General features: G+C 37.8%; 1 protein-coding gene across 1 annotated transcript in view; it reads right to left on the bottom strand.

Moving 5' to 3' along the window:
* Positions 1-1,462: 1,462 nt before the first annotated feature.
* The window catches only part of PREX2 (phosphatidylinositol-3,4,5-trisphosphate dependent Rac exchange factor 2), a 199,009-nt gene continuing 186,671 nt past the window's right edge, over positions 1,463-13,800 (bottom strand). Inside the window, exons 40-41 of the mRNA XM_068396145.1 lie at positions 10,938-11,005; positions 1,463-6,866 (exon numbers count right to left, since the gene is read on the bottom strand). Coding sequence (XP_068252246.1) covers positions 6,821-6,866; positions 10,938-11,005 — 114 coding nt within the window. The 3' untranslated portion in view covers positions 1,463-6,820. The remainder of the gene's footprint in view (positions 6,867-10,937; positions 11,006-13,800) is intronic.

The raw sequence follows: 13,800 nt of genomic DNA, 5'->3' as shown, positions 1-13,800 counted from the left end.
GAGTAACTGTTAGCAATTCCGCTTCATTAGTATAAGCAAAGTATGAGCATCATCTATCCTGTTTCTGCATGACATAATGAGCCATTAAAAAAAAAAGCAATCAAATGCATAGTAAAAGTTTATGAGTAACATTTAAAAGGAAGTGTCTTAACTTTCAAAGATTAAGTGATATACACTTTGATGTGAGGGAACATACATGATCCTTTTTGAATCGTGAACTCACACTGTGCCTCATATGACCTCTGACATGTACGTGTAACAAGTCCCTTTGCAGACATTTTGACTTTCAAATCATGATGATAGCAATGATTTCTCATGAAAGATGAGAAATTCCAGGACACCCAAGTGCTACCATGGTGTGATTGATATCTTCCTCAGAAGTTTTTTCAAAGCGCTATTTATTCCCATTGTGTACACTGATCAAGAAAACAATTCTTTGGACTTTATTTCTGCTGTATTCATGGCGGCAAGTCAAGACCACAGAAATGAGGAGCACCGAAAAAAAGAAACCTCACTTATGATGGTAGAAAAGCAGGCCATATTTGAAATAATCTGGTCACTTCTGCTTCTCAATACTCCACAATTCCATGCTGCCTTCTTCTCAAAGTTATGGAGAGAGGAATACTTAGGACAGAAGAGGAAAAAAAAAAAAGTACTCTATGTTTTGAAGTCTAGTTATCCAGAAATATGTTCCTCCTCACCCTCCTCCCTGCTAGCAGAAGATGGAAAACAAAAGGGATTTTACAAAACCTTTGTAGCTGCTTTTGGTCCTGCCTCCACTGCTCCTCTTGGTCTTGATCACAACAACCGTGTAGAAATCAGAACTTCCTTCATACAGAGATAACTAACTGCTCAGCGAGGTCTAATATTTCATCAGCTTTCAGTCCTATGAAAAAACATTCAGTGTCCCTCCTGAAACCCCTGGCATCCCAACAGCAGCTCGGAGCTAGTTCCCAATCTCTCTAAAGGATCAGTCACTTATAGGTGGTTTTATAGCACAGGGAGTGCAACACTCCACATTATGCTTGTCAGGTTATCCTTGTGCACAGCAGTAAACAGGTGATGACCACTTCACACTTCAGTCTTCAGACAAGGGAATGCCAGAAATGGTGGATGTCTTGGACCTTTGTGGGGGAGTAATAGCACAACGGGGCCAGAAAGGGATTTTCATGCCTGTGTCTCTTCCAGCCTTCACAAAATACAGCTGCCCAAAGCCAGGGACTACTGCTCACACAGGCTTCATTTTTCCGCTGGTTATAAAGATATACTTTAATTGTCAGCAATCAACCTAGATTGGGCCTGGGTTCTCAGAAGACACTATTATTATAAACATTTATTTATAGAAGTTTAATTTCTGTTCTCCTGCAGCAGAATTCCTAGGGCAGCCATACTGAAAGGGTTGAAGTCCCCCAACCCCCTCCCCCCCAACGTATTTCTTGCTTACAAATAAAGAGATTTGCAGTGGCCATATTATGAATGGTTTATTGCTGTCTGACATTTTGTAATACATTGTTACCATTCCAGTCTTTAATATGTAGACTAAAAAAATAAACCATAGATCTAAAAGTACACGGTATTAGTTTAACCCATAATCAATATAGCAACTGATTCAAAGTATGCTACACAGGCACTTTACAAAAAAAGGAAAAAGTAATTTAAATCCATGTTTCAAGGATATTTAACATTAAATTCCAAAGGTTACTTCTAACAACTCAACTACCCAGAGAGCTGCTAGTTTGAAAAGCTCAGAGAGATTCTGTGTATGGCTGTACTTACACATAATACTTCAAAGCAGTAATGCTCTCTTGTGCTTAATGAGATGTTACAAACAATATATTCTTCATTTGAAAAACGTGTGCAATACTCAATGCAGAAATTAATTTTTAAAATGTAACACAAGTATAACCAAATACGTACACTATATACAGGGTGTTAAAAAGTTAATAAGGCTGCTTAGTCTTTTAAATCTGGCGCATGGTACAGATAGGACACACACCCCCACAAAAGATGTTGTGGATATTCCCATGAAAGTCCAAATTTAAGTACTTCCAGAAATGTCCCAGCTACTTTAAACACTCTATTGGACTTTCAAACTGAAGCAGAAGCTATTTCTAAAGTAGTTCCACTCTAGCGATACAAGACTTTTACCATGGAGATGTTATTTCTGCAGAAGAACATAAGAAATGACTACCTGACTGGCCTCTGGACAACCTGAAATTTCTCACCGGGGTTAACATCTGCAGGACTGTGCATGCTGGATATTCATTTACACATACGTAACAAGAAAACATAAACCCGCGTCTTCTAGCAGGAAAAGGGAAACATTCCTAATAATACGTTTTCTTCAGGAAAACTTGATTGATATATACAGTATATAAAAAAAAAAAACCACACAATTGTCAGCATACAAAAATATGAGTTCAGTATCTTTTTATACTTCAAAACCTAACGATGAAAAATCCAGGTATCCTGAGACAGGTATGTACTGTGCATCTAATTTACCAATGCCAGTGTACTGCTGGTGTACAATTAGAAAAGCAAGACCTGCATTTATCAACTACTACATAGATAAAATACATAAGGCAATGCATTAGCTTGAGAAACTCTCCTCTTTTCATAACGTTAAACAAAAATGGTGCAAAATATGCATAAAATGCTGGCAGACATATCCATGACATGGCTGTAAAGTAAAGAGTACGGAACAATATATATATACTACAGTTACTCATTTCACAATTTAAAAGAAAATAAATGATAGATACTTTCCTTTTTTGAGCATCATGCTTAACCATGCTGTGTATACTCACATTCAGGCAATTGCCTTTTATATATATACACAGTATATCTGACAATGAATTAATAAAAAAAAAAAAATCACTGCTGTTTGCTTGTGAATTTCTCTGGGTAAAAACAGATCAATAAAACTGCTTCATTTTTTTCTATTAGAGGATTCTAACAAATGAAATGAAGTATGATTACTATAAATCCTCGTCAACTTAAGTTTAATTGTTTTGGTCTAAAACAGTAGAAGAGCAGTTCTGACCACTACTGACTGCATTAAAACAAACAAATAAAAACCAATCCAAAAACCTGATGCATTTGCTAAAAACCAGTGAAAACTATCTAAAAAGCCCCTAAAGATTGTAGCGCTCTCGGTGGACGTAAAATTGGTTGGTTGGTTCAGCTGACAGCAGGAATATTTACTTTAAAATGGATCCCTAAAGACAAAAATGTTTGACATTGAGAAACTCTAATATATGTATTTTTGTATTCATTTACATTTACAATCTACAAGGAAAATAGGTGTTATAAAATACTTAATTTGGGGAACTAGACTGAATCAATGCTCATCTCATAAAGACTGTTTAGTATCCTGTTATTCATAGATGATGGTTACAAAGACAGACCAGACATCATCAGCTCTACCTTAAAATCAAAATCTAAGTTTTCTCCAAGCATGAACCCTATGGCAACTTAGCTGTTCCTTGGCCCTTAACCCTCCCTTCCCAGCTGTTACATCTCCCGTACATCCCCCATAGACTACCACTGAATCATGGTAGTCAGTATTTGGTAATGTATGTCTCTAGATCCCTTGAGTTTATTCCCAGAATTACACTTGTGTTGGATGAAAAAGTAAAAATTACATACAGAATGCTTTCCCTAAACCAGTACAACACATTGTCATAAAAATAGGCTGCATAATCTGTTGCTGTAGAAGCAAAGATTTCACAAGCTACGGGTGTTGCAGTTGTTGTAAATCATCACTCTTGGTCATCTCTTCTTGTCATCTCTAAGTCGAAAAATTTATGAGAGTATAAACATACTGTGGTGAGAATGTTTTTTTTTTTTCACTCTGCAAGTGCACCTTGCATAAGGAACAAATACATCCTCTACATATACCAAACAAGATAAATAGTGTTAATAATGAACATAAGTAAATTTATAATTTAAGAATGGGCTTCTTAAAGATCCATCTAATGTTATTAGAAGCCAGATGTGTTAGAATGTGCAGTAGGCTCTGAAAACAGAGGGACAAGATAAGCAGTTTGAAAAGCTGCACAACATTTCAAATGAACACCAGATTTTGAAAGAAATTTTGAGAAATTAGGCCCCCACTTTCCATAGACAGTCAGTGGGACGTTTATGCCCAGTTTCCTCTGGAAATCCTATCTTTACGTGCTACCTGTAATCCCAGAAAACCAGGGCTTAAGTTTCTCAGCCCCTTTGATACCAGGCTAAATAGACACGTCATTTTACAGTATGGGTCACCAATGAAGCTGATAGTGCTGAGTAAGTTTTTGAAAAATGCCTCTTGAGAGGGGAAGAAAGACTAAAGAACCAAAAATTAGACACAAAAACAAGAGGTCAAGATTTATGATGCACACTCATGAAACAATAGCTACAGAATTTGGTCCATAACTATTTGTCCCTCAGTGTTTACAGCTGTCTATTACCCCATGCTTTTAACAACAAAACGAATTCGACAATTACCATATTATACAGGGAGACTATTTTGGCATATTTACACTCCTGCCATTTTCAATGCAATAAAAAGAAAAGTGGCGACTAGTTACAATAACGTGTGTGCATGCAACAGATTTTGTCCTCTAGGTTATTTTATTTTATATAGGATTAGCAGCTCCATGCAGCTGACTTGCCTCATAGTAAGAAACCAAAACTCACATGGGCAAATCTCGCAGGAAGATGCGAGCTCGCAGCTGGGGCTGACACCGGCACCACCCTTGGCATGAGGAGGTTACGGCTTCTCTGTACTCCTGATGTCTGAACAAGCAGAAACTGAAACATTTTTGGCGCTTTTGCCTGGAACAGGAATTACCCTAGCCAATACTGCCTCTCTGAATAAAACACAACGAAAAGTATGAGATCCTGACTAGAACAGCAACTGTAGAAATGGTGACTCTTTCTTATGTACAAGCATTAGGTCATCATAGACAAAGAGAGTAAGTTTCTAAAGAGTAAAACTTTGTTTTCTGGTATGGTTTGGTTTTTTTTTAATCAAAAAAATTATAGTTCCACAGCTTCCAGTAACTATGAGAGTGTAAACCTCAAAGCATAAAAGTGAAATTGTTCATAGAATGGTTTGGGTTGGAAGGGACCTTAAAGATCATCTAGTTCCAAGCCCCCTGCCATGGGCAGGGACACGTTCCACTAGAAATTGTTACTGAAGTGTTGATTATGGCATGTCTTCGTCACAGTTTAAGGCAAACATTCTATATTTAAAGTTGGACCAGTAATTGATACGACTACATAAATATATACATATTGAAACTCACATATATGCGCAAACATGTATATCTGTGGATATATAAAAATATTTATTTTCTTAGCAAAGTTAAAGTCTGTGTAAAAACATTAAGAATACTGGAAAAGGTAGGAGCTCTAATTCCTCCTTTGGAGAAATGTAACAAGTCCCCTAGATATTCTATATAAAAACACTCTCTGCAAGAGTACAGCTCATTTTGAATTCTCACTTATTTCATTGTGGATTAATATATTTGTTGAAGGTTTCATAAATAATTAGATAATATGCAACAAGTATGTTGTGAGGTTTGATTGCTACAGCATAGCTAGAGGCTGATGTTGTACAAAAAATAAATTTTATTCCGACAGTATATGTCCTGCTGTAATAAAATGTGTAGCTACTGCTAAAAGTAGAACTATTTCAGAATATATTTTTTGTTTTAACGTGTTCAAATATGAAACCTCATTTGGGGGACATTTTCTCTGAAAATTCTTTGGCCAAAAGAACAACCAAACACAGATACATTTTCCCTGGGCCCTCTAAATACGCAGTACAATTTCAAAATAAATCTATAACAATTACCACTCCAAAGAACTGAAAAGCTATATAAACCAATTCTGACAAAATACGGGAAATGGTAGCATAAAACATCAAACCCCCAAACTACCCCTCAACTTAAACCACAGACATTTCCAGTTCAACATAACAATACTGCCTCATCCTCGCCTTACACAGATCTGCTAGTGTAGTACTATACAAGAATATACACAACTCTGGAAAACTCGGAAATGCAGAGGCGCAATAATGTAAAACATCCATTAGACAGAGTCTGAAATTTAGTCTAACTATGGATGAAGATCAAACTTACCCTTCTCCTTCATTATAATGGCAATGGAAAAAGGGCAAAACCTCACCTCCTATGCCATACAGGCCCTCCTTCTAAAGGAGTATGACAACAGACTGCTTAAGAGATGCCTGGGTTTACTGATTACAAGCACATGTTCATAGGAGCAGTCTGAACATGTCATAAACACAATTCTGAGATGAGTTTTCCATCTTTAAACCTCACATTATATCCTTGAAACAGTAATGTCATCGTTCTGAGAAATTATGATGGTGACAGGAAAAAAGGGATTATCAGTGCAAAGGGCCCCATAGGAAGTGCATGCTCATTATAAAGCCTAGCTTATCTAGGCTTTTATTCCTTCCACAAGAACGCATTCTGTACAGTGTAAAAGTGAAGTCATTCTCTCTGAACAAGACATTTGTGTTCAAGCTGCTGGCCATACCTATCATGTGGCTGAACAAGACACATCAAATGAATCTGATTCCAGTGTAAAATTCCCAAGGAAGAGTCCTGTTCTACTAGTGTAATGCTTTTTGGAAGTCATTTTTCAATGCCAATAGAGAATATTTAGGGTCTTTCTTTATCCTGAGTAAAGGGGGTTTTTATTTATCAAAGCCCCAGGCACATACTGCTATAGTGCAGTTGGATTTTGTCATATAGTCCCAGTATCCTAAAGGCCATTATTGGATTATTTTCTGGAGCAGTTCTCCTCATTCTTCTCCAACAGGTGGTGGTGGCTGGCATAGCTTGTATAATCTGACAATGACAAAAAACAAAGCAATTGTTATTCTGAGAGCGTGGTCATTATTAAAATGGGTAAATTTACAGAACACAAACTAAATCTAAGTCTTCCTGCACTGCAAAACAAGAGATACTGAATTCAGTTTAATAACATTGGTTCAAAACCAGTAAAATCTTATCCATGAGCATGAATGTTTACATTGAAAGTGGTATCATTAAAATATCTATAAGCAATCTTATAAAGACATTCCAGTTCAGTCAATTTTTCGTGTTTCTGCACTAAAGACCCTGTTCTGGAGAAGTCTCCACTAATCCAATTACCAGTTGTTGCTCTGCATTTCTAAATTGGAAAAGCTGCTTGGTGAATGGAGTTGCCTCCATTTTTGCTTTCTTTTGGCACAGTCAGACCTCACTCTAACACAGTTCCCTGTAAAGCTGATGCTGTCTGAAGAATAGAAGACAGATGTCAGACACGTGACACGCCAGCATGAAGATTTTAAACTCTCTCGCCACCTTTTCTACATGTATGAAGTCAAGACGAGTAAGATTTGGTTCAAATGACTACCTCAGTACAGATTGAAATAGCCACTCCTTCATTCATAAAGGCTTTTGAACTTCTATTAAACCCTTTTGCATGGACCCGGTTATTAGAAAGTGTTTGAAACTCTACCCTAACGTTAGGAATACTGAAAATAAATAGCAATCATTCTGATAAGTATGTCCAGCATACAGTATCTCCCCTTCAACCACAGCAATTAGGACCAGCAATAGACATGATCTCATTTGGAGATTACATATTTTCCTCAGGGGAAGTGTACCATTGAAGTAATAGCAAAGAGGAGAGACCGAGCATGGCATGAGAAAGAGAAAAAGCATCAGAAGCCAAAATTGAAGAGACAAAGACACAGCATGTGCATTAATACTTAACATGAGGAATCTCTGATATTGAAATACCAAGCAATAGAAATAGTAGGTTTGGTAGGTCTGGCTACAGGCAGGGTGGTGAATTGTACACTGGCTTGGGGGCTAGGGATATTTAAGATGCTTGGGGTATCTGAATTTTCCGAGTATATTCTGCAAATTTGCCTGCTAAACATCACACTAATTTATATGACTCCATTTGAACTAATCATAAATTTCAAAATCATACTACAAATCAACACAGAAAAAAATCTGTACATGTGGCTGGACTCCATGAACAATTCAAGATTAATGGGCTGGTGCCTTCTTTGGCATGATACTCTGCTACTGAAATTAGGTGAGGCACAGTAGGTACGGCTGCCCCCATGAATATTGAAAGCCTCTTCAACATCTAGGCACATCTTGTCAGAAAAAAGCATCCTGTGGCTATGCAAGAGCAGGGCAGGATAGCTGCTGTTCTCTGATTTCAGTTCCCTTAGGAGTTAAAACCCACAGGACACTGACAACACACAATGGCCGTGGGCTAAATAACTTTTCTCTGAATCTTACTGGACATGATTATCAAGCAGTATTGTTTCTGGATAGTAAGAAAGGGGAGCATCAGTTCTGTCAGCCAAACAGCGATTGCAAACCTGCTTTCAAACCTCCAGGATAAGAGTGTTTTCTGAAGATCATTGGGCTCTTACACATGGTCATCTGGCAGATTCAGAAACGTGATCATTTAAGGTCATATTGTGCAGACACCAATGTATTTGTTAGGAGCCATCTATAAGCCAATACACGTATATCTCATATTTGTATACCAATGAGAGATGGCCTGATCTTTATACAGACAACTATGCAGAGAAAAATAAACGGGTTATTTGAGTTATTTGATTCTGCTGGTGTAATAAAGCAGTAATATTCAAAGCTAGCAAAAGACAGATAAAATTACTGTCAGAATCTCATTAAGTAATTGCAGTGGGGTTAGTTTTTGATGATGTTTTAGAAAAATCTAATTTCTATGGAACAATGTGCAGAAAATCCCAGCCCCAAGTACCAAGGTCTGTGCATTCTTCAGGTTAAAATGGTAATCATTACGATTAAGAGCAAGTGATGCACGATTCAGAGCAAGTGAAGTAGGGGAATTCTGAAGCAAACTAACAAGGCTGCATAAATCCCTAAGGAGCTATAGCTGCTGAAGACTTGCTGAAGATGGTATAGTGCAGAAATAGCCTGTTCTGGGTCAATATATATGGAACAACTATTTGAGATGGTACAAACAGATCAGCTGAGAAAAGACAGAAAACAGTGGCAACTGCGGAGAACTGAGAACACTATCAAGTGATGTTAAACAGAACCAACTGTAATGGTGAAATTCGTTTCAAGGCAAAGAATTGAGAACCCACAGTATCATTTACCTATACATCAGAAGTATTACTCCTGCTGATGCCTATTCTGACTTACATAACACATCTCTCTAAGGGTACACCAAAGGAACACTGAGGTCAATGCGATATTCCAGTGACGTTGCCATTGCTGCTGAGTGGCAAGCATGCTGGATGCATCTGTTTATTCTATATTCTAGGAGCTATCTCATAATGTTTCTTCAGCTTTTCATTGCTATGTTGTGGGAGTGTCAACTGGAAAGAGGCGATCTTTTCTCAACTGATGCAAAGCCAAAAAATGTCTCATGGCTAAGTTTTTCTTTTTAAAAACTTTGATTTTTTCCTTTATCACAAACACTCCAAATCTGGACATATGCTCTGTCATTTAGAGGTGGGAAAAGTTTGGTTTGCAACAGTTCTTTGGCTGTCTCCAGAATTATGTCATGAAGGAGGAGTCCATTTAAGGCCAAAACCATACCATTCAAAATATGAAAAGGCTTCTCACAGCTTTTACTGTAATAAAATGTTATTTTACTGCCTTAGATTCCCACAATGCAAGACCGTTGATCAGGCAGTTTTGGTCCTGGATTGCCTCTAAGATAGTCACTGGTGCGAGGAGGGATGCCCTCATCTGCTAGTACAGGAGATGACTTCATTGCTGATGGGTTTACTCTAGAATCAGTACTTTTGTTGGATCTTATTTAATCTCCTTTACGAGGTGTGCAAGATGCATATAAACTCCAACAAATGCTGCTACTCAGCAGCTGAACAGCAGCTGCTACTTGGATTTACTCGTATCTCGTACACTTAAGGTACACTCCTTTTCTGGAATCAGATCGAGCACATGCATGGAACATTGTGCAGTCATTTCTTACACACAAATTATGAGCAGTACCCTGATTCCCTACTGGGAGAAACTGGGACACATGAGAAAAGGGGAGCAAGTTGCGTAAGAAAAAGTTCCTGAGTATTAATGGTCAGAACCCAGAAGAGTCTTTCTGTGAGGCTATGGACAGCATATGTGCTCATTCACACAGTTACCTCTATCAGGTATTACTAATCCACTGTTTCCTTACCGAAATTTAAACACTACAGAGGGTCTGTTATGTATTCCACATATCTGTTTAGCTCATTCAATGTGTTATCACTAATCAACAAAAAACATTATGTTTTAAATTGGGAAAAAAAGTTTAAATTAGAGCTGGATTAATAAAACTACTTTAAGATTAAATTAAGAAAATTGTTGTTTGGTTATTTTCATTTATAAGTATTGTGCTTCTTAAGAAACATTTCAGGTACCTGCAATCCATCACAGCATTAAAAAGCTGGATAAATATAGAACAGTCACATTTTTCATTCTAACGGATGTTTCAGGAAGAGACAAAGAAAGACTACATCATCTCTAAAAGCAACTAGAACATGATTTTGCTGAGATACTGCAGTACAGTATTTCATTAAAATGGCATTATGGATTTAGTTAGGAATATTTTCCCAAAACCACTAAACATCAGAAGTGATGAAGGACTTACTCCAGTGTTTTCATAATTAACAAGAAATAGGTTTCATTTTTCAAAAATGGGCATGTTTTTAAGTGCTACATAGCCCGAACTTCTGCAACTAATTACTTCAAGTAAAACTGTATGGCTAAGAACGTAATTGATTTTATGTACATTAAAAGCCAAATCTTCCCAGTTCGTGCACAATACAGTCAATGTTTACTGTTAGCTTTTGAGCAGCTAGGACAGACTTTGGCACAAACTAGACAAAATCATGGTCTAGGACACAAACAATCACTTACCTTGGAACAGACTGTGGTGTTCGATCCCTCACTCCTAAATTCTTGGCTGTGTTTTGTACTCTTGCACCCTGTGAATGAAAAACAACAATTTTGCTTTATTTATTCCAACACAAGTTAGAAAGTTTTCTGAGCTTTCTAGTCGAACATAACTATTGATTATAATTAACACATATGCTCCATGTCCCGAAACAACTCTCGTCTTCTAAGGTGGGGAACAAGTTAATTAATTCTCAACTTAGAGAAATATGCAGAAAAGAGACAAAATCTTTCCACTTGTCATTAAATAAATGCGTACATATAGATATCTTACTAAAAAAAAAGACTTCATAAAAAGTTAACATTTAAGGTTTAAAACAATCCAAACACATCTTGTCTCAATTTGTTTGCTTTTTGTCACCATTCTTTGTAGAAGGCATGGATAACAAAGTTATTATCTGAAACATCACTTATTTCCTATGAACTTCTGAACAAACAAATATTACAGATTATTTCCTATTAATAGCTTTCTAGTTAAATCTAGGAAAATGGCCTAAATTGAGGCACTAAATTAGAATTAGAAAAATGCAGGTCCTGATCTTCCTTTAGAATCACAGAATCACAAGAAAATCAGGTTGGAAGGGACCTCCTGAGACTGTTTAGTCCAACACCCCTGCTTAAAAAGCAGGGTCAACTAGAAAAGCTGGTCTATCTGTACCTCAGCTGATCCTTTGAAAAACAGTAATGAAAGTACTTCTGTCTCACTGACTCATCAAGTAAGGAGGAAATTGATAAAATATGCACAATGTTCATATACCATGACACTGAAAAATACACACTCTTCTGCAAACAAACTAGCTCAGACATAAGAAAGAACTTAGTAAAATTTGCTTTTAAATTATGAGGTCTAGCTTTTAAAGTGCAGTTTTATTGATGTAAAGTAGTCATCATAAACATATCTGTTAGATTTACAGTCTCTTTATGTTTCCTAACATTTTAAAAGAGATGGAAACTACTTGTTCTGTCTAAATTCAGGACAAAATAACAGAACAAAAAATATATAATCTCAGAATTCTTACAGTGAGATCTTAGATTGATGTGAAACATCAAAGATAATTTACATTCCAAACAGAGCTGCAATGGCAGCTGCATATTATGTAAAAAAGAGGTCTAATCATTGATTCAATACATAGAATAAGACTAAACCTTGCATTTGACTGAAATCAGAAACTCCTCCAGAATTCAATCATTAGTCACTCAACACTTCCTCTGTTCAGCAGCGCGTATGTATTTAATTGATTTCAGTGATTCTCTTCTTTCCCATCTCATCTTGAACTCATGAATAACTTCACATCACTAACCCTGCTGTAGAAGGAGATTCACATCCTGGGTACAAACTTAGCTGCTTGTATCAAGAACCACTATTTTCATTTGGTTTGAACCTGCCAGTTTCATTTGATGCCTTTAGTTCTGCACTGGTGAGGACAATGGTCAGTCCCTATCCATGCCACCTGTTCTTCAGACATCTGTCACATCCTCCTTCAATCATGAAGCTGAACAATCCTAGATTATTTTGTCTGTCTGTCCTGTCTATAAACCATTCCCAACCATTCATCAATTTTTTCTGACGTTCTTTAAACCTTTTCCATTATGCCATATCCTTATGGAAGGGATCAGAACATCAGATTGTTCAAAATGAAGGGTCGTGACAGCATGATTTCTACTTTGTCATCTATCCTTGTCTAAACCATTATAACTTCTGATTTGCTTTATTGATAGGTGCTGAGAATTCAGCTGATGTTTTCTATCATATCCTGAGGTCTTGAAGAAGAGATGTAATGGCAAGGCCACAGTCAATTATTTTGAAAGCAAACTTGGGGTTTGTTTTTTCCCCCCATGTGCATCATTAAAGAGTTATCTACATTGATTTTCATCTGCTATTTTATTGCTCAATCATGAAGTCCTGTAAGATCCTTTTGTAATTCCTCATATTTACAGAATCAGCATCACAGAATGGTTGGGGTTGGAAGGGACCTCTGGAGATCATCTAGTCCAACCCCCTGTCACAGCAGGTTCCCCTAGAGCACGCTGCACAGGGTTGCATCCAGGCGGGTTTTGCGTATCTCCAGAGAAGGAGACTCCACAACCTCCCTGGACAGCCTGTCCCAGTGCTCTGCCACCCTCAAAGTAAAGAAGTTTCTTCTTATATTTAGATGGAACTTCCCATGTTTCAGTTTGTGCCTGTTGTCCCTTGTCCTGTCACTGGGCACCACTGAGAAGAGTCTGGCCCCATCCTCTTGACACCTGCCCTTAAGGTATTTGTAAGCATTGATAAGATCCCCTCTCAGTCTTTTCTTCTCCAGGCTAAACAGACCCAGCTCCCTCAGCCTCTGCTCATAAGAGAGATACTCCAGTCCTCTGATCATCTTTGTAGCCCTCCGCTGGACTCTCTCCAGTAGTTCCTTATCTTTCTTGAACTGGGGGGCCCAGATCTGCACACAGTACTCCAGGTGTGGCCTCACTAGGGCAGTGTAGAGGGGGAGGATAACCTCCCTTGACCTGCTGGCCACACTCTTCCTAATGCACCCCAGAATACTACTGGCCTTCTTGGCCACAAGGGCACAGTGTTGGCTCATGGTGAACTTGTTGTCTACCAGGACTCCCAAGTCTTTCTCTGCAGAGCTGCTTTCCAGCAGGTCAGCCCCAGACCTGTACTGGTGCATGGGGTTATTCCTCCCTAGGTGCAGGACCTTACACTTGCCTTTGTTGAATTTCATTAGGTTCCTCTCCGCCCAACTTCTCGTCTTTAATAAAAACTTGAAAAGAGTTCAGAGGAGAATAGGGAGAATGATTATGTAAGAAAACACAACTGAAAAAAGAAAGATCA

The sequence above is a fragment of the Nyctibius grandis genome, chromosome 3, assembly GCF_013368605.1.
Source record: "Nyctibius grandis isolate bNycGra1 chromosome 3, bNycGra1.pri, whole genome shotgun sequence".
Taxonomy (NCBI): domain Eukaryota; kingdom Metazoa; phylum Chordata; class Aves; order Nyctibiiformes; family Nyctibiidae; genus Nyctibius; species Nyctibius grandis.
Note: the sequence above shows the minus strand (reverse complement) of the source record. Positions and strands in the feature narration are given on the sequence as shown.